General features: G+C 44.9%; 1 protein-coding gene across 6 annotated transcripts in view; it reads left to right on the forward strand.

Moving 5' to 3' along the window:
• Positions 1 to 20,880, forward strand: part of IRF2 (interferon regulatory factor 2) — a 43,233-nt gene that overhangs the window by 18,273 nt on the left and 4,080 nt on the right. For 5 of the 6 annotated variants that reach the window (XM_056326326.1, XM_056326330.1, XM_056326328.1 and 2 more), the window contains exons 3-8: positions 794 to 901; positions 6,239 to 6,338; positions 6,945 to 7,121; positions 9,111 to 9,157; positions 13,044 to 13,155; positions 16,701 to 16,865. In XM_056326326.1, the coding sequence (XP_056182301.1) occupies positions 794 to 901; positions 6,239 to 6,338; positions 6,945 to 7,121; positions 9,111 to 9,157; positions 13,044 to 13,155; positions 16,701 to 16,865 (709 nt within the window). Of the gene's footprint in view, positions 1 to 207; positions 699 to 793; positions 902 to 6,238; positions 6,339 to 6,944; positions 7,122 to 9,110; positions 9,158 to 13,043; positions 13,156 to 16,700; positions 16,866 to 20,880 lie in introns of those variants that run through there. The other variant, XM_056326331.1, reaches the window with a different exon arrangement.

Below are 20,880 nucleotides of genomic sequence, written 5' to 3' on the forward strand. Positions count from 1 at the left end.
TTTCTGCCTCAGGTTCAAGACTTTGGACTCATGTCAATAATTTACAGCTCAAAACAGGGAAGTGGCATCAGGGTCACGTGTGTGGGGGTGAGAGAGAGAGAAGAAAAGAAGTCAGTTTGAGTCTTAACTGAATAATATAATGTGGTGTGGTGCAGCTGAGGGGAAGGCACTCACTTTCTAGCTAAGTAGTATCGAAATGTGAAATAGCAGCTAAAAAACCAGTGACTGCGTTGGGCAGAGAAAGCTGGAGGGAGGGGGTCAAACCAAAGTGGTCTGATAAATTGCTGTGATGTGAAACGTATTTTTCATAATTTTAGTCAAGTGTATGGGACAGAAACAGCCATTTGAAAGCACTCTCGTTAGCAGGTGCGTCATTTTAGCTAGTACAGTGATTGATGCCTCCTGCATGTGAATTTTTTTGGTTACATTTTTTTTTCTTGGCAAAAAAAGGTCTTCTGCAAATGCAGGTACGTGGGCCAAAAAGAGTGTAATTGTTTTTCTTTGCGGCCTCTGGTATCCCGCCTGTATCAGCAGACAAACTTATGCCAATATGATGTGTCTTCTTCAGGGGAAGGTTTTCCTAATCCAGGTGTCCCAGAAGAGTGTTTTCTGCCACAGAGAAGGCTTTATTGTCTCAGGTGCTCTTCAGGGAGGCTCCTGCACAGATCCAAAGTCACTATAATATTTATAATTGTTCAGTAAGTGTGTAATAAGTCTGTACTGCGCAGAGACAGGGTTGCTGCCTGGGAGTTCTGCCTGGAAAACAAGTAACTTTGTCCCTTGTTCCCTGCAGCTCCTTCCCGGGTGGGTGACAATGCCTGTCGAAAGGATGCGGATGCGCCCCTGGCTGGAAGATCAGATCAACTCCAACAGGATACCGGGGCTGAAATGGCTGAATAAGGTAAGGGGGGTGCATGTGAGTGCATGTGTTTGTGTGCTGAACAGGGACTGTATAGCAGTCCCTGAGGTTTGGATAGGTAAATCGGCTCATTCCTGGTTTTCAAAGGGGTGACATGGGGAGGAAGGGCAAAGCTGTATGCTTCCTGCTGAACCTGTTCCTCCAGCCTCCCCTGCCAGATCTGAGGCACCCTGCTTTGGCCTGCTGGATTTGTGGCTCCTTTGAAAGCGTTTTCCAAGTCTTTGTTGTTGGAGCGAGCATTTATGGAGACTCAGCTAGGTTTTTGTTTTTAATCTGGGAACAGATTGCTCACCAGGTAGCCTTGGAGGGATGTGAGCAAAATGCTCTCCTGAGGTGGAGGGCTATATTCTATATTAGGCTCTGAGTTGAAGCAACAATCTTCTGTTTCAGACTTGTGTGACTTCTCTGATACTTCTCAACCTGGGAGAAAACTGGGTAACCTTTCCCCTGCCAGACGCAAACCTTATACTCCTGGTGCTGAGCTCTTACTGAGAGCATTTAGACATTTTGAGATCACAAGCGTAGGCTCCAAAATATCGGTGCCCAATGTGAATTTTTATTCAATGGCTCAATAAAACCACAGAGCATATTGGAGAAATTGAACAGTAATAAACCCTGGAAGTATTGTGTGCATTCTGTGTTATGCAGGAGAGTAACTCACCGCACTGAGAAGCATGAAGCAGTTTTGGCTGCAGAGGCTGCTTCATTATCAAAATGGGTAGAAATGCACAAAATCTGGAGTAGAAACATAAGATCTGCCACTCTGGTTAAGACACTAACCTGGTTAGTCTACTGTCCTCTCTGTAGTAGTAGTTGTGGTGCTCAGGTGTTCATTTTCAGAGCTGAAGAGTGGCAGTTGAGATTACGAATTTTTATTTCGGCTTTCAAAGCTAGAAATACACGTGACTATAAAATGATCAGGAGCCCTTTAAATTTCAGCTACAAATTTTGTTTCTCAGGAACTTCCTGCATCAGTGACTCTCACATGCTGTGGCTGGGTAAATAAATATTGCTTTATCCATTCCCTAGTTAGCTGCCCTGTGAATTTGAGTAGGTCCTTGTTCTTGCATAATGGGGTCACAGATGACGAGGAGGAAGAGACCAGTTTTTACTGTTGTCTTTGGAATTTGAGTCTCCCTGTTCAGGTCCCTATGGATTCTTCTTCTTGAGTATCTCTACTTCGGTGTGGGGTCTCTCCTGCTGAACAGTCCATCTCTGCTGTCGGTTGCTGGGCGTTCCTGCCCAATCCCGAAATAATACCTCTGCCCTTCGTAGGGCGCACAGTATTTCAGATTTGAGCAGATCACTCTTAAATATAATGTCATCTCTAGGTGATGTTCATATAACCTTTTTCAGTACACCCCAGGAATGTACTTGCCTCCTTTGCTCTGCAGTGTGAAAATGCTGCCATGGTGCTAAAGTTGAGCTGACCAGCCTGTAAAGGCGGTTTGCAAGGCATGTCGTGGTGTTTCATGTTTGCAGCCCTGATTGTGTTGTTGCAGCAGTTTCTGCTTTGTGCTTCTGGCATAAACTGTTTGCATGCAAGTGTCAGTGGGAGATTTTGTCCTTAGTTAGCATATTCTATATTGACCAAGACCTGTCTCACAAATACAGTATGTTGAAATGTATTTTTTTTAAAAAAGAAAAAACCAAAGCCGTGGCTCCTATCAGAAAGAGGATACTGGGCTAAGTGGCCTGCCTGGAGGTTTATTAAACCGATTCCCCAGTTCTACCCTCCGATTTGGCATTGTTCTGAGTTGCCTTTATTGTGCTCAACAAGTTAATTGCACTTCTGAGCATTTCTGTTTAAACATTTTTAAACATTCATCCCAACAATGAATCATTAAACCAAAAATATTTCTATTTTTACTGTAAATCCTGACCATAAACAAAGCCATGCATGGAATCAATGATACAGTGTCATGTGTATCACAGCCTGTTCTGTACCCACAGAATCAACTCTAGAGGCTGTAGGATTTTGGGATTTATATGTTTTAGCCAGAGTTTGGCAAAGGACAGTTTACAGTACAGAAAAGAAGGTGGGGAAGATTAGCAAGAGAACAGCACTTGTGTGTGTGCACAGCTTTTAAGGAAATAAAATTGAAATACTAAAGAAACAATTACCATTCTGGGTTTGTCATTGGCTGTCTCTTCTTGGGAAATTTTTCCAGACTGAGGAAGGAATTAAGCCTCTCTTGGTTAAAAATGACAAATCAGGTACAGCTGATTTACTTAATCGCTTTCCCTACTGTCAGTTGATCACTTTGTATCTCCTGTTTTGTGTTCCCCTCCAGAACAGACCCCTCTCTATAGGACCTAAACAATAAATACTTGTGTACCTCCCTGGTGAAAATGTTATCCTGCTGAGTGGCATGAAGGAGGAAGGGAATTTCTTTACCTTCCCAGAGAGACAAAACTGGGAGGTGTGGAGAAAATTAGTTCAGTAGAGGACAGAGGTGGTGTGAGGAGGGGGATAATGAGAGGTCAGTGTCCCTCATGGATCTGGAAAAGGAAATTAGAGTGGAAACATTCAGAGTAGCTGTAACAGGAGTTGAGAGGCAGTTTGCTGCTTTGATGGATGCTTGGAGTATTACCCTCCAGATGGTTGCCACTATTTAAAATTTGTCCTATGACTTTCAGGCTAGTATGTGATCTCATGCTCATTCACCTGCTTGGAGCATTTTGATATGCAAGGGCTGCAGCGTTTGATACTATTTTCCTCTTCCTGCCTATTTCTAAGAATGTGACACTTTCTCCCTTTTGATGTACCCACTGGAGTTTGCAGGAATTCCTGTTACGCTGCAAGAGTTTTTGTGGGTTGTGCTTTTCACTTCAGGTGAGACTATTTTCTTAATAGAAACACATGAGCCTTTGCCAATTAAGGTCATTATTAGGAAGCATCAACTGAAGAAGGATATCGGTAAATGTTTGATAGCGTGTGAAAAAAAATTAGTGTTTAAATAGAAAGCAGGTAAACTAGAGCAGAACACACAACCAGATGGTATTTCTGCAGTCAGCAGTCTTGCGGGATTTCAGAGAAGAGGAGATAATTTTATATACCTATATAGAAATTACACCAACGTGATAGTTGGTGAGAAAGTCTGTAGTTTCTATATAGGTGTATGAAATTATAATACACATGAATTCTATGATTTTGATATTTATATTATGATTTGCTCTAAGTCCATGTACTTTAAGACATCTGGGATTGGGAAGAACTTTCTGAAATGAACAGAAACACTGTAATGAACACTTGAACTGCTGTTGAGAGTGTCCTGGCACCTTCTTTTGAAGCAGTGAATACAGTTGATGATGACAGGATGCTATGCTGTGAGTCTTGTTCGGTCTGCTAGCTCCTAAGGAACTTCTTGAATTTTCGTACAGAATATGAAATCCATGGTATAATCTCCATAGCATTGTGTAGCATTGTACAAACCTCTCCCCATCACAAAGCATGAGAAGACTTTTTCATCTGGTCAATTCTTAAAGTTCTTGTCGATGGAAGTGGTTTTCTATGGAAGTGTTTTTTCTGTGCTCATTACAGTCGAGGGGAGAGTAAAGGCAAGGAAGCTTACTCTAGCTCTGATGAATGCAGTAGTGCTGTGGACCACAGGATGGTGGGGCTGAGGCTTTCTTTAGACCAATTCTGCTTGGGGAAAGAGAAGAGCTGTATAGACGGGGAAGAGTAAGGAGGCAAAAGGCACGTGAGGGAAGTGATGGGAATAGATTTAGAGGAAGAAGTGAGAGTGTGAGGGCTTGAAGGGGAATGAGGAATGTGTTGAGTCTGTGCTTTCACCAAACTGAAGAAAAGATGAAGGCAAGCAAGAAGGGAAGAATGCAGTTCTGAACATGTGACTGTACATGAGAAAAGACAACAAACGAGCTGAAGGACAATACAAAACACAGGCTCAAAAAAAGAAAAGATCACATGGAAAGGAAGGGAAATAAACCTAACCTTGACATTAGTGAAATATTAACCAGACACACAAGGAAGAAAAGTGGTTGTTGGAGAAAGGGGAAAGGGCAAAGGATTCATCTCACCCGACCACAGACATCTACAATGTAGTTGTTTAAATGAGAGCTGCCTGTCTGGAGTTGTTTGTAGTCAGTGGAGAGAAATAGGCTCTTTTAGGGTGCAATTCAGTTGGTGTAGCTCAAGTGGCCACCTCAGAGAGAGGGTGCATTTTGCCCTGGAAGTGCTTTTCTCTTCACAGACTGAGAAGCGGATTTAAACCTGTAGTGGCAGGTTTTATAGCGCAAGATGTCTGCATATGAAGCCAGATAAGATGTATTCTCCCCAACAGGGGAGAAAAAAAACAAGTGATGTGAAGCAAACTCCTTCTGTATGGCTTTGCAGAAAGGGTCCTGAAGCAACCCTATAGGTCAGCACACAGGAATTCGTTCCCGTAAAAAAAAAAAAATTATAAAAGCACATCTGACCCAGCATCCATCTGGCCCAGTATCCTGCGTGCTGAGTGCTTGTGGAAGGAGTGTAGGAAACATGCTGTTCAAGCTCTGAAAGCCATTGGGCTCCCAGAGCTGGAGCTGTATCCCAAAGCTATCATCTTTAAGAGTTACCAGTATACCACCTTCCATGAGTTTTTCTGATTCCTTTGGAAATCAGTTTATACTTCCACCACATAAGGCATGCCCTGGTTTAACTACATGTTGTGTGCCAAAAAAAAAATAAATTATAAAAGCGCCTTTGTCTGGATTGCTTTAAATGCACTTCCCTTTGGCCTAAAGTTTCTGAACTAAAATAGGTTCAGTTATTTTCAGTGCCACCCCTTCACATGGGTGTCTTGTATTTTTTTATCCCTGTTGGAGAGTTGTCTACAGTTGATAGATTCATATGTCTGTTTGCTTGGCATATAAATGAGAGAGACCTTTCCTTCACCATGCTAGTATTTTACTGGCTGAATTCTAAATCCCTTGAATTTGCTCTGTTCCTATGGCTGTTTAGTTTCATATCTAATTTTTCTAATCATAAAAAGTGTCTGTGCTGCCAAAATTAGCCTTCATTTGAATGTTTAGAAATGGGTAGCTGTGCATGTTTTATCCATGTGTCAGCTTGAAAAGCTGCCAGGCTTATCATCCATGGAGGGGCTTCTGAGTATTTCATACACTTAGGGCTGTATTCTGCTTTCGGGGCCACCAGTGGATATTTTCCTATTGAGTTCAGTGACAGTGGCACTGGGTTAGAAGGAAGCAAAACACTTGCAGATGCTGGAACTGTGCTTTGAAATGAGTGACTTAAAGCCATCAGAAGATCCCTCAAGTCAATCAGTGTTGGCATTTCCTGTTTGTTTTCCCTTCCAGGAGAAGAAGATTTTTCAGATTCCCTGGATGCATGCCGCAAGACACGGGTGGGATGTTGAAAAAGATGCTCCCTTATTTAGAAACTGGGCAATTCACACAGGTATTGGAACTCTGTTTCTGCAGGACAGATTTTCACATCGTTTTCCCTTTTAAAGTTAACATTTTCCTTCTTTCCTGTCTTTGCTTTTACTAACAGAGAGGGTGAATTTAAGCTTGTAGCCTTGTGGGAGGCTAAGTGCTTTTCTCAAGGCCAGCGATACTCTCCAGCTTTATTGAAGTGCCGTAACTGATTTGCATTGAGGAGCACGGTAAAACCTGATTGATTTAAACATTAACAAGATTGGGTTCAGAATTGTCAAGAGTAGAGCACACAGCATTTTTTAGACTTGGGCCTTAGGCTTTCTATGCCTTTCTGTGGATTTGAGCCAGACACAATAGAGGTAAACGCTGTGCAAGCTTTTCCACATGGTTGTGGAGTCACATCTGATCTGCAGTGCCCTGGGTCTTTCTTGAGCAGAAACTGTTCATCGTGTTCTAGAAATGTGGATGGGAATGAGATCACAGCACTCTTGCAGCCTCAGCTATTGTTTGAATGCTTTTCTTGAGAACCGAAGGCTGATACCTTGAAGTTAACCTGCGCTGTTATTAATTCGCCTTAGGTTTTCAGTTGCATGTCATGTGTGCCTAACTTTCTTTTCTTGCTTAGGAAAATACCAGTCAGGAGTAGATAAACCCGATCCAAAGACATGGAAGGCAAACTTCCGTTGTGCTATGAACTCCCTGCCTGACATAGAAGAAGTGAAGGACAAAAGTATAAAAAAAGGAAACAATGCCTTCAGGGTGTACCGGATGCTGCCGTTATCTGAAAGACCTTCCAAAAAAGGTAGAGGGGAGAGCTTGTCAGCATGAAAATGGTGTTGGGGGCATCGTTATTATTTTGGGAGTCTGCAAAATATGCCAATTCTGCTGCTGCTGTGAAGCTGGATTTTTTTATCCAGATGTTCCCCAGAACTTACGAACAGCTGGATGAAAAATGGGCTACGTTCAGTTCAGGGAACAAACCACTTGGAGAGAGGATCGTTGAGATGTGATACCCCCAAGCTGATGATGTGTGTAAGAGTTGTGTTGAAGCCAGTGGAGTTGTGTTCGGATGCTAGTCCCAGGCCTCCATCAGTCAAGGAAGATGATTAGGGGGATACTAGGGATCAGTGTGCTTAACTCAGTAGAGCTCATTCAGAATCCAGTGGCAAATGTTTTGGTATCTTTTTTCAAGCAAGGGTAGAAATAAACAGACGGTTTGTTTTGCTGAGTGGGAGCAGTACACTTTCTGCACAGAACATGAAACCGTGAAACCACTTTGTTAGTTACGTAGCTACACTAGGCCATGAAAAGAAAGCCCCCACAACATGATAATGGTGAAATGGGAAACTATGTTTGCATCCCCAGGTTTAGAGATAGGTCTCCCACCTGCCAGGAGAGCACCTAACCACCAGGTCAATCTCATGAGTATTTGGTTTCTTATGGAATAGAAACATTCACTTCTTCATGGCCTGTTGGGTTCCTTATGGCTTTGTTCTTGGTTTTTGGAGTAGAACGATGGCTTCTTTAGTCCTCTGGTATCCTCTGGCGTCTAGGATATTTGGACAAAAAGTTAACATGCAAACCAAGCACACGGTGGTCCTCTAAAATCCAGTTCAGTTCACCTGTAGCTCAGCTTGCTATTTTCTTAAATTGAGAAGTGAAAGGCACGTCTTCGGTTTAAGGTCAGTGTGGCTGGAAATGACGAGCTCTGGCATTCTGGGGGCAGAATCAGACTACCAAAGGGAGATCCTTCTACAAAATGTAGCGCAGTTGCTTTGGAACTGTTTCCAGTCTCTTGTCAATGGTGTGTTTTGTATGTTCCTATTTCCCTGAACCATAACCTGTCCCATTGCGGTAGGTTCCTCTCGTAGCTGAAAGAACTCGAAAAGTTTGTCATGAAAGTTGAGATTCCGGGGATGGAGGCTGTAGCAGGAGAGGATTCAGCAGCAAGTCCTATGTGACAAAATAAAACTGACATATTTTGGATGCTGTTTGTTCTCACGTGCCCTTTCTGTGTGGCACGTGGTGAGATTTATGTACGAGTGAGCACAGGTGAATTTGCCTGCAGACATTCTGATTCTCAGTGCTGCCTTGTAGTAGGGGTAGGAGAAATTCCTGGGACACACCAGCCGGCGCGAGCTTCCACAGCAGGGGCTCGTCAGGTCAGAGCAGGGGCTGCAACACTGGGGTCTGCCAAGGCACACCGCATTTTGGGAGGGTCAGATGCTGTGTGGTTTGCTGGATTCTCAAGTCCAGCATGATTGCATAAACCACTTTTGCGTGAATTATAATATATGTCGTCGTCATCCCCAGGTTGCAGTTATTTACAAAAACATTTGTTCAAGTTTATTGTGACCTCTTTTCACATTAAATCGACAATCTCCCTGTTCCTATAGCTACAGTGAGAGTGTCATAAAAGTGATAAATTTGGTTTTTTTTCTCCTTTAAGAGTATTTTCCTCCCCCTTGCTTCTTTTTTTAACAGGCCTTGTTCCTTAGTTTGTCACTCTTCCATGTTTTTCACCTTAATTTTTTGACTGCAGTTGCTTTACTCAGTCCCATTGTGGTTCTTTTTTGTAGCCCTTTAAAAAATGAAACACAAGGTGAATTTTTGACTGCCCAGGCCATAAGGGGAGTTTAAAATTAAGCAAAATGCGTTCTTCCTTTCCTAGGAGGTGCTGCCATTTTGAGGCATGTCCTGGGGCTGTTTGTTGGTGATTGATTATAGAAAGTGTAAAAGGATAACTTGTGGCACGCAGGACTTTAAGAAATCTTCCTTCTTATTGTTGCAGGAAAAAAAACGAAATCCGAGAAGGATGACAAATTGAAACAAATTAAGGTAAGAAGTGGGTGTTTAATAGTGCAAGAGCTTGTGAAAACAATCTGTTGCAAATTTTTGTAATAGCCCCAATAGTATATTGTGGTGGCTGTTTGCAGATCTCTCATGCTTGTGGTTTGGTTAAGTAGCTACAGTTACATGGGATGTTTGGTTTCTTTTTTGAAAACGTGAAGGCTGTTAGAGCTGTGACTGACGTCACCAGTTGACACAGCCCTTGTGTTACAATGCCTGGAGGTTGGAAAACTGGCAGCCTCGGCAATACATTTGCCATTTGTTTGTCTGTGTAAGTAGAAATGCAGTAATTATGGAAGGAATGCTTCTGAACAATAGAGCTACTTTTTGGAGCAGTTCTGTGAGTAAGACGTTGGAAATTCATTTTCGTTTAGGCAAGGGGGACAAGTTCTGTCAGAGCTGCACCTTTTGTCAGTTACAAGACCTGAGTTGTGAAACTCCTCCATCGCTGCCTGAGATTTCTGCTTGTTCAGAGCACAGACCCAGGCTGACGTTAGCTTTCCGTGCAAGGCATGGTTTTACCTAGCTTTTGCCAAGAGCCTCTGCAAGGTGGTCAGCTCACACTGGCAGGATTTGGTCTGCCTTTGATTTTTTTCACAAATTGCCAAGGTTTCTGACTTGCAGCCTTCAGTAAAGTTGATGTTCTTGGGTTGCAGGTATCAGCCATGCCTGCAGCAGAAGGGCAGCTCGGTCCCCTGCTGCTCACTGGTGAAGGGCTGAGCCACCCACGCCTGGGCGCAGGTGCTGCACCCGCTGGCCAGGAGATGCTCTGGGCCACGTGAGCCCAGAGGCCTGGGAGAGCTCCACTGAAATGGGGTTTGGTGGGCAGACGCTGTCCTGGCGGTTGTGACGTGTGGAGTTGCGTATCAGAGCACTGTGATTTTCGAATTGTCTTAAAGGAACCACTTTTTAATCATCCTATCTGGATCGTGCAGCCAGTGTGCTTGTTATAACGTGACTCTGACGGTAGCCAGTGTTCAGAGGGAACCAGTGACCTCCTTTGGTCAGAGCAGAGCAGCATCTTATGCCTGCCAAGCTGGTGGCAGCGCTTGGCCATTCCCCTACTTCATAATCTTTCTTTTAGTCAATATATTGAATGCCTGGAAGGCTGGAGAGGCGCTTGAACAATCTTGGCCTCTCCATTAAGATTAATCTCACAAATAGTTGTTGCTGAGGGAGTCCCGGTGATGCCTGGCAGATGAGTACATTGGGAGTAGGTGCTGGTGGGGTGATGCTTGCAGCTTTTGGGACAAACTTTCCTCCAGCTCGGTGGCCCTGAGCTGCACAGAAGCGTTAGGCCAGGTGAGGCAGGAGCAGTGGGCTGAGCTGTCTGTGCCTCCAGCACATACACCTACCAGCGTCCCTGCTACGAGCATTCTGTGCTCACCAGCCACCAGCTATGGTATGGCCACTTAGCTCTTGTAGGCTTTGAGCTGGAGCCAGGCAATATTCCTGTCTGTCCCCCCTTATTCTGACAAATGTGTAGATGGGCTGTCCTCCAGGTATTCCTAGATTTTAAAACAGATGCTCCTTCCATGCTCTGCTGCTGTTAGACTGACTATTGAATGTTGAAGGCTATAATAGCAGAGAAGGGTGGTGGATGAATTAATGCAAATGCACATTTCTTGGCACTGAAAGCTGCTTATAATTGCTTTGCTCGGCGATGAGAATTCCTGGGATCTGAGTTGCATGGTTTGCATTCAGTGCCTCGCAGTTAGCCTGAAAATTTCTCTTTAGTGGAGGTGAGTGGGAGGCTGCTCCGTGATCTGCCTGGTAGCTGCATTGGGGTGACAGCAGCAGAGGGAGAAGCTGTGGACCCAAGTGCAGGTCTGCGAGGGGATTTCAGCACAGCAGGAGTCTCACATTGAGCTGCCCGCCGTTGCCACTGCTGGACCCTGTGGGCGCCCACCGTGGGTGGGGGTGAAGAGCCCTGCCAGACCTTGCTGAGCTTGAGCAGGTTACTCAGGGCGCTCACTGCTTGTCCCGGTGGATTTGGGAGACTTCAGCAAATCCCTGCTCCATGTTAGGCAAGGGGAGGCTGTGAGCAGGCCTTCCATCTTGCAGGTAGGTCTCCTACTACTGGACTTTTGGGCAAACAGGGTCTTTCCACTACAAAAAAGAGTTCTCAGCAATGGGAATAAGCCGTAAGTGTCTGAGTAGCCCAAATAAAAATGGGCTTTTTCCTTTGAAGCAAAGGATTGAACTGCCTGCCTGAGGCTTCATTTCTACATTATGCTAAATGTATCCTTTTGACTGTGCATGCAGCTCCCTGTTGAGACTTTTTAAAAATCTAAGTGACACCTTGCATTTAGCGTTGGCTAGATGTCTGGACTGAAGATTTAGGTGATTTAACACCAGCTGCGCCAGTGTCTGAGTCCCTTTGCGGGTCTGGCACCATCACCCAAGTTCCCAGATGCGTGTTTGTTTCTGCAGCTTGAGAAGGAGCTTCTCTGTACCAAAGCCTCAGTAAAGCTGAGCGAGGTGCTGCGTGTGCAGCGGTCCCACGAGGACTGCAGTGTTTGCTGGGGCATTGAGCAGCACCAGGGGCTCAGGGCTTCGGTGTACAGCCCTAACCTGTCTCTGCAGTCATGATCCTCAGTGGATCAGCAGCAGCTAATTTTATCTTTTTTGGCTCTCCAGGTCTTCGACCTCCGGGTTGAAACAACCCGTGCAGCTCATCAAAGACCTAATTGCCGTTAACATTAACTTTGCACCCTTCTGATGGGCAGAGGGGCCTTGGGAGCAGGGTGCGTGTCTGTTTTGCTTAATGGCTGGGAAGGTGCAGGCTTGTGTCAAAGTGACAGCTCTTTTTAAGAGGGTCACGATACAGCGTGTGGGATCCTGGAAAGGACCTGTTGCACTGTCCCCAGTTTTTTGTCTCCGTGATAACAGTTCGTTCAGTTTGTACCGTGAAGGGCTGGCCCCACAAGTCTTGAGGCTTACCTTTACCCTGCCCTTGCCAAAATGCTTTAGAGCAGTGAAAATGAGCTTTTGCACCTCTTTGCTGCAGATGTCTCTGGTTAGCGGTGAGGTAGAACTTGCCTTGCAGGGCTGGCACGGCCAGCCCGGAGTAAGAGCAGAGGACTTTAGACTTTGTAACTGATAATAACCCTGTAAGGGAGCCAGTACCAGGGAGGAGGCTGGACCTGTCGATAATCCTTTAAATGTGTTTATAGCTTTTTTTAAAGAAATCCTGAGCTTACGGAATTAAACTTTTTGGTGTCTATTCTGAAGGGAGGTTTTTAGATTCCCACTTGAGTGTGCCAGACCTACAGAGGTGTATCTTGTGGAAGGCCAGTCTACGTAGAACGGGTGGTGTTTTCCCAAAGCTCTTGCCCTGTGGTAATGTTTATGATGTGATCTAAAAATCTGTATGTAGTGTAAACACTTCGGTTTGGTTTGGGGCTTGCTGCAGAGAAAAATTAAAGCTAGATTTTAGTAATTGCTGTACAGAAGCTAAGGCTTCCTTTCAGAGCATGCTAAGAGATACAGCGTGTTTGGAAGGCAATGAGGGTGAATATTAAGTAGACTACCGTTCTAAAGCAAGGTTTCTTCCTTGTTTGTTCCAAATGTTAATCTCCTGTAGTAAATAGCACACTAATTTCTCGCTCTCTGAAGTCTCACTCTAAATGGAAAATAAAAAAATAGCTTTCATTTCAAAGCAGGTTTGGAAATGGAGTAGACTGGCTTCTTCTCAGAGAACCAAAATACTTGTTCAAAGTATTCAGTTCCAAGACCGTGTCTAGCAGAGAGCAGGGAGTATACGGCAGGCAGAAGTGATACAATTTGTTACCATCTCAGAACAAAAAGATGAACTGAGTCCAGCCTCCTGAAATAAATCAAACCTGACCCAACTGTACTGTTTTCATTCTAGCAAGAGCCAGTTGAATCATCTTTTGGAATTAATGGGCTAAATGATGTCACTTCTGACTATTTCCTGTCCTCCAGTATAAAAAATGAAGTTGACAGTACAGTGAACTTTGTAGGTAAGTACTCCTATGCTTTTCTTATATGCTAAGCGTACAGGTGACTTCGAAAACCTTTTGACTGTGTCAAACTCAGCTTTCCATCATCATTCTGTGCTTTGGACAACACCACGGTTGCAGGCAGGTCAACCCATTTTTCACTAGCCGAAGCCACATGAGGTCCTGGTTGCAGGTCAGCCCCACCACCTTGCAGAGACAGTGAGCAGCACTGTGGCGGTGTGGTGGTTCCCCTGAGAGTAAAGCACTTGCAGACGTGCCCAGGTGGCTTTTCCTGACATGAACTTACTCCACAGGGTAGTCCTCAGCTATGAAGAGACTGTAGCCAGTGTGATGTGGGAGTTAAACTGCAGCCGGATGACAGTTTCCCATTGCTCAAAGCAGAGGCTGATGTAGCATACTGTTTTACTTGGGACTTCAAACCTGCAGATGAAATGGAGGAACTTGATTCTTTTTACTGGTGTCTCAGTAGCAAAGTTAGTTCTTAACATCACTGAGCTAACAAGGACCTGCAAAGACTGCATTTAGAAACTGGTATATTAAGAATTAGCTGTCATCTCAGCACATGAATAATTGGTTCTCAGTGGAATAATTGGGCTGGGTTTTGACAGCTCTTTTTTGGCTGAGGTTGTCATTGCAGCGAGGGCTCCTAGAAATGCGACCCATATACCATTTTGTCTGGAATTATACTTTTGTATGTGACAAGTCTTTGAAAGGTGTGTTGGTCTTCTGCTTGGAGAGACGGCAGAAATTGTGTGCAGTGAGTGTTTTCCATCCCCATTTCTTAGGCTGCAGGGCTTTGCATAGTCTTTCCCCCTCAAGTACTTCTGTGGCTGAGGACCTTGTGAGTAGTTTTCTTCTCTATGGCCGTTCATTTAATCAAGTTTTGCTTTGTAAGAGTGTCAGAACGTGATTGATGCTCCTATGGTTACAGAGAGTTTTATAACTTGAAGGCATAGCACTGCAGTGCTGTCAGTGCTTCCTATTTACTGACTGACTCATAACCAAATCTGAAACACCCCAAGGCCAATATGCAGTTCCAGGGAAGAAGCTTTATACACCTTTGCTTTATTTTGCAGTCTTAAAGTCAAATAGAGATCTATTAACAGCAGTCTTTGGAATGTACTTGGTGTTCCCCAAAATCCACTAACATCAGAGAGAGTTATTTTGCTGCAGACGTCTCAGTTCTCTACAGTACAGTGTTATCCTGAACGCCTGTTTGATTTTATGATGAAGGCGTGTTGCACCTTAGACCTCAGTAATTCACAGGACAGGACCCATAGTGGCAACATCTAAGAATGGTCAAAGGTCCGCTGTGGAAATCGAGCAAGAAGTTCAGAGGGACAGAACTGAATTTGCACCTTAAGGGCTTTCATTTTTCTGTGGACTCAGAACCCATTTTCAGAGGTAGGACAGCAAGGCTTGGGTGGGTAACTTCATCCAGTGGTGTTTAATTAATGGCTCGTGAAGCGTGCTGCTTATCCAGACTGGAAAGAGAAATCCTTATTTAGGACTGCAAGCAGGATTTTAATGTAAACAGGGGGAAAAGGGCGAAATAGATCTGCTCTGCAGAAAGGAGGGAAGTCAGCTGGAGCGGTTGAAAGACAGACAGCACCTGCAGTGTTTCTGACATACATGCAGCTCACGGGAACTTGTGGCATCTTGCCCAAGAGAGCAGTAATTTTTGCTGTGCAAGTTCTCTCTCAGGGGTGGGTAAGAATTCATCAGGTATTGAGGAGAAAGATAAAACAGTGCAGATGGCCTGCTCATACACTGACAAGGTTGCACAATGTTGGTTTCTCCCAGATAAAAATTAACTCTGTGTGCGTGTGCTCTTGCCTCCCGTACTCCACTCAGTAAAAAGTTGGTTGTTTCACAACCAGGAAAGGTGAAACACAATGGAGGTTAAATATCTGGAACAAAATCGTAGTAATTGTAGTGATTCAACTCAGAAAAAAACCCCAAACTATCCAGTATGTATGTAATTTTCTTTATGCTGGGAATTGTCTCATAAAATACACATCTAGGTTTGGGGGATTTTCCAGTGATTACCTGGCACTTCACAAAGCAAAATGATACGCAGGGAACTGGGAGAAAAACCCATCGCTTTTCTTTTTCAAAAAGTCCTGTTCTAGCCTTGTCTGAACACAGAAGGCAGGAATGGATTGTGTGTATATACATGTGCATTCATATATATTTATCTTCGTTCGTTCAGGAATAGATACTATCTTTTGCTTTTTTAAAAATTAATAATCAGAGTACTTAAGTCTCTTAACAGAAGAATTTCAAGATCTACTGTGTTTCATTGCCTACATGTTTTTCCCATGATGGGTCTAGAAAATGTGCTGTCTGAATTTCTAAGAACACAGCCCCACGTTTGTACAGAATTTGTCTGTATGAAGATCGTTCCTTTTGAAGCTTTATGTTCCAGTGAAAGAATATCTATAGTCCTTCCCTTTCTCTTGGACATCTGTGGATTCAGGTTAGCCATGCTTCTGAGATGGCTCTAACCCCATGTGCTCTTCTGATCTAGCTAGTGGCTTTCAGCTTCACGCTGGATTAATGCAGTTGTCATGTGTTCATACTGCCGAGATCGACCGGGGAGTTGTACAGGACAGAGGGATTTGTCTAAAGCAGCTCCGAGAAGTGAGATTCTGGCTTTCACCATACTTTTGTTTTGCTCAGTAGCTTCGTGGTACCTCGTTTTATTGCCCTGTTTCAGAAGGGTGTTGTGTAGCACAGATGTCTGCAAAGCATTTCAGGACACTGGCAGAGCATCCATGGTGCCTTCGTTTTGTAGAAATAAATAATGTTCCTTTGGCATTAAATATCACGTACCTGGGGGAATAGGAAAACCCTCTGGTAATAACGAGCCAGACTGTAGCTTTCTGTCACAGACCACGGGAGTTCCGGACTACAGGTGCAACTCTTGTTTTTCAGCATACCATCACTGGCATTGCAAGGATCAGTGAGAATAAACGTCTAACTGGAGAAGTAATTTTCACAAATTCATGTCATGTATACATCAAGAGTCCCACCATGTTTTACATGACCATATTTATGACGTGGCCGTATTTTTGCATGCCAGTTCTGGTCTTCTGGTGCATAATTTACATGAGAGCATCCAGAGGCTGGGGAATGTTGGTAGCTTGCTCGGTGAGGACGCTTTCCCAGGTTAGGAGAGATCACTGTGGTACATATGTCCTGGTGAGACCATGTTTCTGGGTGGAGGAGGAGTGTAGCCGTAGTCTTGCCTGGGAAAGCCTTTGGACAGGTGGTGTGTCAAGGAGGGCTCAAGGATGTTACGTGTGAGAGCCAGGGGAGAGGTGGGCATTTTCAGTCATCACAAGTGGGGGAAAAAACATCTCTGAAGGTGATGGAAACTAAATAAATTGCACAGGTTTCCTTTCGAAGTCCCATTGAAAGCAGGTGGTGGGCATGGAAGAAAGTGCCAAGATAGTACTGGAGCAGCCTCCAAGGACAGGCTTTCAGAGACCCAGTGGGCTTGAGGTGTTACGAGTAATCCATTCTTTATTTCTAACCCCAAGTTGTAGGACAGCCGCACCTTGACGGCAGCAGCGAGGAGCAGGTGATAGTTGCCAACCCGCCTGATGTTTGCCAGGTAGTGGAGGTGACAACAGAAAGTGATGAGCAGCCCCTCAACATGAGCCAGCTGTACCCCCTACAGATCTCCCCTGTCTCGTCCTATGCAGGTAAGTATCCTGGCATTTCTTCACACTCATTTTTTTGGGGAAAGTTTGGAAGGCAGTGGGGGAAAGGGGACTCTTACAGGGTAGCTGGCAACGATCCAGAAATGACTGTTTGGCTGCCTTCTGCGTTTTTAATGAAACTCAAAAACTTGCAGTCCTCCATTCATTTCACCTTGGGAAACAACTTGGCAGATCCGAGGTTGGAAATGTAAGCCGCAGATTTTAGCCTGTGACTAGTGGAAAAAGAACCTCTTTAGATGTAACGCGGAGAAGTCTTTTCATCTTTTGTTGGAGGGGCTTTTTCAGTGGTACAATACACCTCTGAAACACGGTGTGTTGTCCTTGCCCTCTGACTTAGTAAAGATAAAAGGTCTCTGCTATGTTTCCTCAGTGCCTAGCACAGTGGGCACGGAGTGCCAGGGGCTGCACTAACGGTATAGAATGCAGACGTGAAGCTGAGAGCCCTGGGGGAGTTAACAAATAGCCTGCAGACGAGAACAGCCATGTAGTAACCGGTAACAAGTGGTCCTGCAAGCAGCAGAGCTGCAGACATCTGGCTGCCAATGTGTGCCTTCCGTCTGGATTCTCTGATATCCAGAACGGGCGAGATAACAAGCTTTTCCCCAAGTCAGGGTGCTAATGGTTTCGCTTTTTTCTCTGGCCGCTTATTTTTGTAAAACTGGTAGGAAGTTAAGAGTCTTTGCACTCATTTATCCCTTGAATATTCAAGTCTGACAATATGGTCAGAAGTCGTTAAGGAGAAAAGACGCAAATGCAGATGTGGGCACACTGTATGCTCGCTGCAACTAGGTAAGCCTTATTTCTGTAGGAAGCAGGGCAAAGCCACATTTGAAAGTAGAAAAAGTTTCAGATCCAACCTGTCCTTCCTTTTTTAACATGTTGCTGACTTGCAAGCCTCAGGAGACTGGGTAGAAACACAAATGTCATCTTTTTAGGCAAACTGAGGTATTAGTTGATCCCCAAGCAATTTATTATTTTAAACATGGTTTTGTCTTTGACTCATTAGACTGAAATTACTTCCAGACACACACGTTTTTATAAAATACGTATTTAGTAAATTTTATCTTTGGGTCTGGGTGAATAGCATGATGTTCATTTGAATAGCCTCCAGCGTTAGTCTCACAGATGTTGATAAACGATGATGCTTTCCACCGTGTTTGGTCTGTAACGGCCAAAGCATTTAGAAGGGTTTTGCAAAGCATAAGGCAGGGGGACGAGGGTGCTTTAACTTATTAGCAGCTGGGAGATGGGACCTTTGAAACATTGGTCCTCTTTCCAAATGCTTCTTGCAAAACTTTTCCCATCTATGTGAACATGACAATGATGCTTTCTTTAAAGCCTCAGCTACAGGATCTAAGTTGTTGGAACGCAAACAAAAGTCACTGTCTTGGTCTGGAAGTCATGGTGGTTGCTTGGGCTAGGACAGTACAAAGGGGTGGTCTGGTGACGGGAGAACCGCTCTGACACGAGCAATTCATGAGCTACCTCCCTTAAAGTCAGTGCAACAAGCCTGCATAAGGAAATAAGGCATGACTGAAGTACTTCTGCTACCCCCTTATGTTGTCTTAGTATCCTGGTGGCCTTCACCTGTCTTAACTTAAACCGGGACCTGCTAGTCCATAACTCAGATGACGCAGAGATGATTTCATGCCACTGACAGGCCTTTGAATGCATCCCAAGGAAGCTCTTGATGATCGTGGTTACTTTAGCTAGAGGTCAGCAAGAAGTGGAGTACTGCAAGGGCCTGTCCTGGGACAAGTCCTATTTAATGTGCCAATGAGCAGAAGTTTTGGAATCCGCGGTCGCAAAGTATACAGGTGACACGAGGTGGGGGACACCAGCTGATCTGCTTGAGGGCAGGGCACCGTCCAGAGACGCCTGGAGAGGCTGCAGGAATGGGCCAGCAGGAACCTTAAAAAAAATTCGGCGAATACAGATGCCAAGCCCTGTGCCTGGGAAAGAGGAGCCCCTTGCAGCGTTGGAAGCTGGGGCTGGTGGGACGGGGAGCAGCTCTGCAGAAAGGTGGGTGGGCAGTCAGCTGAACATGAGACAGCAGAGCACCCTGGGCGCAGAGAAGGCTTTCAGGAGCATGGCCAGTAGGTCTAGGGAGGTGATTATCCCCCTCTTCTCAGCACTAGTTATACTACTTCTGGAGTGTTGGGTCCAGTCTTCTGAGTTCCCTCAGTCCAAGAAAGATGCAAACAGATGGGAGCCAAGCGCAGGGAAGGGCTACCAGGATGATCAAGGGCTGGAGGTCTCACTCTGTGAGGAGATACTGAGGGACTGGGGCTTGTTCAGCCTGGAGAAGAGATGGTTTGGAGGACCTTACAGCAGCCTGCCCCTACATGCAGGGATGTTACTGGGAAGGCAGAGCCAGGCTCTTCACAGTGGTGTGTGGCAGGAGGATGGGTAACCGTGGGCACAAATTGAAACAAGAGAACTTGGTCCAGCTGGATATAAGAAAAACATGTCACCTTTTGCACCACAAGGACAGTCAGGCAGTGGAGCAGGGTGCCCAGAAACCTTTCACTGTCTCCATCCTCAAATGTTTTCAAGACCTGACTCAGACCCTGAGTAACCTGATGAAGTCCTGTAGCTGGCCTGGCTTTGAGCACGAGGTTGGGCTGTAGACCTCCTGAGGTTCCTTCTAGCCCAAATTGTTCTATGAACCTCTTTTTTTGGGGTTTTTTTGTGTGGGTTTTTTTTTTTTTAAAGCATGGATTTGCCCTTGAGGCAGGAGTGAGGACAGGGGTCTGTGTTTTGTTAGAACCCTGAAACTTGTAGGACATTCTTGTGACTAATCGTGCCTTTGCCTTGCTCCACGCAGGCCTGTACAGGGAGAACCACAGGAGCCCTGGCTCGGTGCTCATGGGTTTGCTGGGTAGAGCTGTCAGCTCTGTCAGGTGCTACCACTCACTGAATGGCAGGAAAGAATACGACCGTAGCAGCTGTGCAGGAACAGTTAGTTTAGTTTTTCTGTAACAAAAACAAAATGTAGCCTGAAGGTATCAGCTGTCCTACATAAATCTGTTTTATTTCAAAAACACCTCTAGTTCCTTTCTGAGGTTACTCAGGCAAATGATGTGAGTGGCCTTTGTGAGTTTTCTCATATTTCCACTGACATCTATGAAATCCTTTTTTTTTTTTTTTTTTTCGGTACCAAGGCTGTTGTCAGCCTCCTCTTGTGTTTGACAGTGATTCAAATAACCTTCTTGATTGAAATAACCTCTCTAACTTTCCATGCCTGAGTGGCTAGCTTTCCTGGCTTTGCTAACTATAGTGCTATCTCTTGCTCAGCATTTTGTTATGTATAAACACCAAGGATGGATTCCTTTTCAGCTGCATCATTCTTTTTTTGTTGCCACATGTTTCTTCATGTCAAGGAATATCTGTTTCTTGTCTCTATCTGGATTCCTCCTATTGATTCTACCTCCAGGGCCATTTCTCCTTTGCACAGACTAATTTCTGCCTCTCCTCTTTGCAAGTATGGCTTAATTAGCCAGCTTGATTACGTTGGTGCATCTCTCTTTACCTGGGCCGGTGAATGGGAAGCCCTGCAGAGTGTTAACTTCACAGGGCTTTGCAGTTAGATTTAACGTTTCAGACTGCTCCTCTGCGTACTGCACACGGAGGCAGACTGGTGCAGGGGAGCTGCTGGCTTTGGAAGTAGTGGTCTGGAGCAGCTCATCTACCTGCTTCCTTGCTTCAGAAGAACGTTGGGTGCAGTTTAGATCCTGGGGTGTGAGAGAGCAATTCAAACCATTGGTTTACAGCGCTCTGCCTAGACCTGATGCTTAGCTGAGCCTTGAAAGAAAGGCAAGGAGCTGCCAGTCTCTCTGAACACGTGCAGGAGCATGATCCATGAGGCACAGTCCATGCACCCTTAGCACTCATCTTATGTCCAGTGCACAGCACGAGGTTGCTCCCTGTGAAGGCAGGATCACGGTTTATGGTCACAGGGGGTGCAGGGCGTGTGCGAGGCAGTCTGCATGGGCTA

This window comes from Falco biarmicus, chromosome 1, assembly GCF_023638135.1.
Source record: "Falco biarmicus isolate bFalBia1 chromosome 1, bFalBia1.pri, whole genome shotgun sequence".
Taxonomy (NCBI): Eukaryota; Metazoa; Chordata; class Aves; order Falconiformes; family Falconidae; genus Falco; species Falco biarmicus.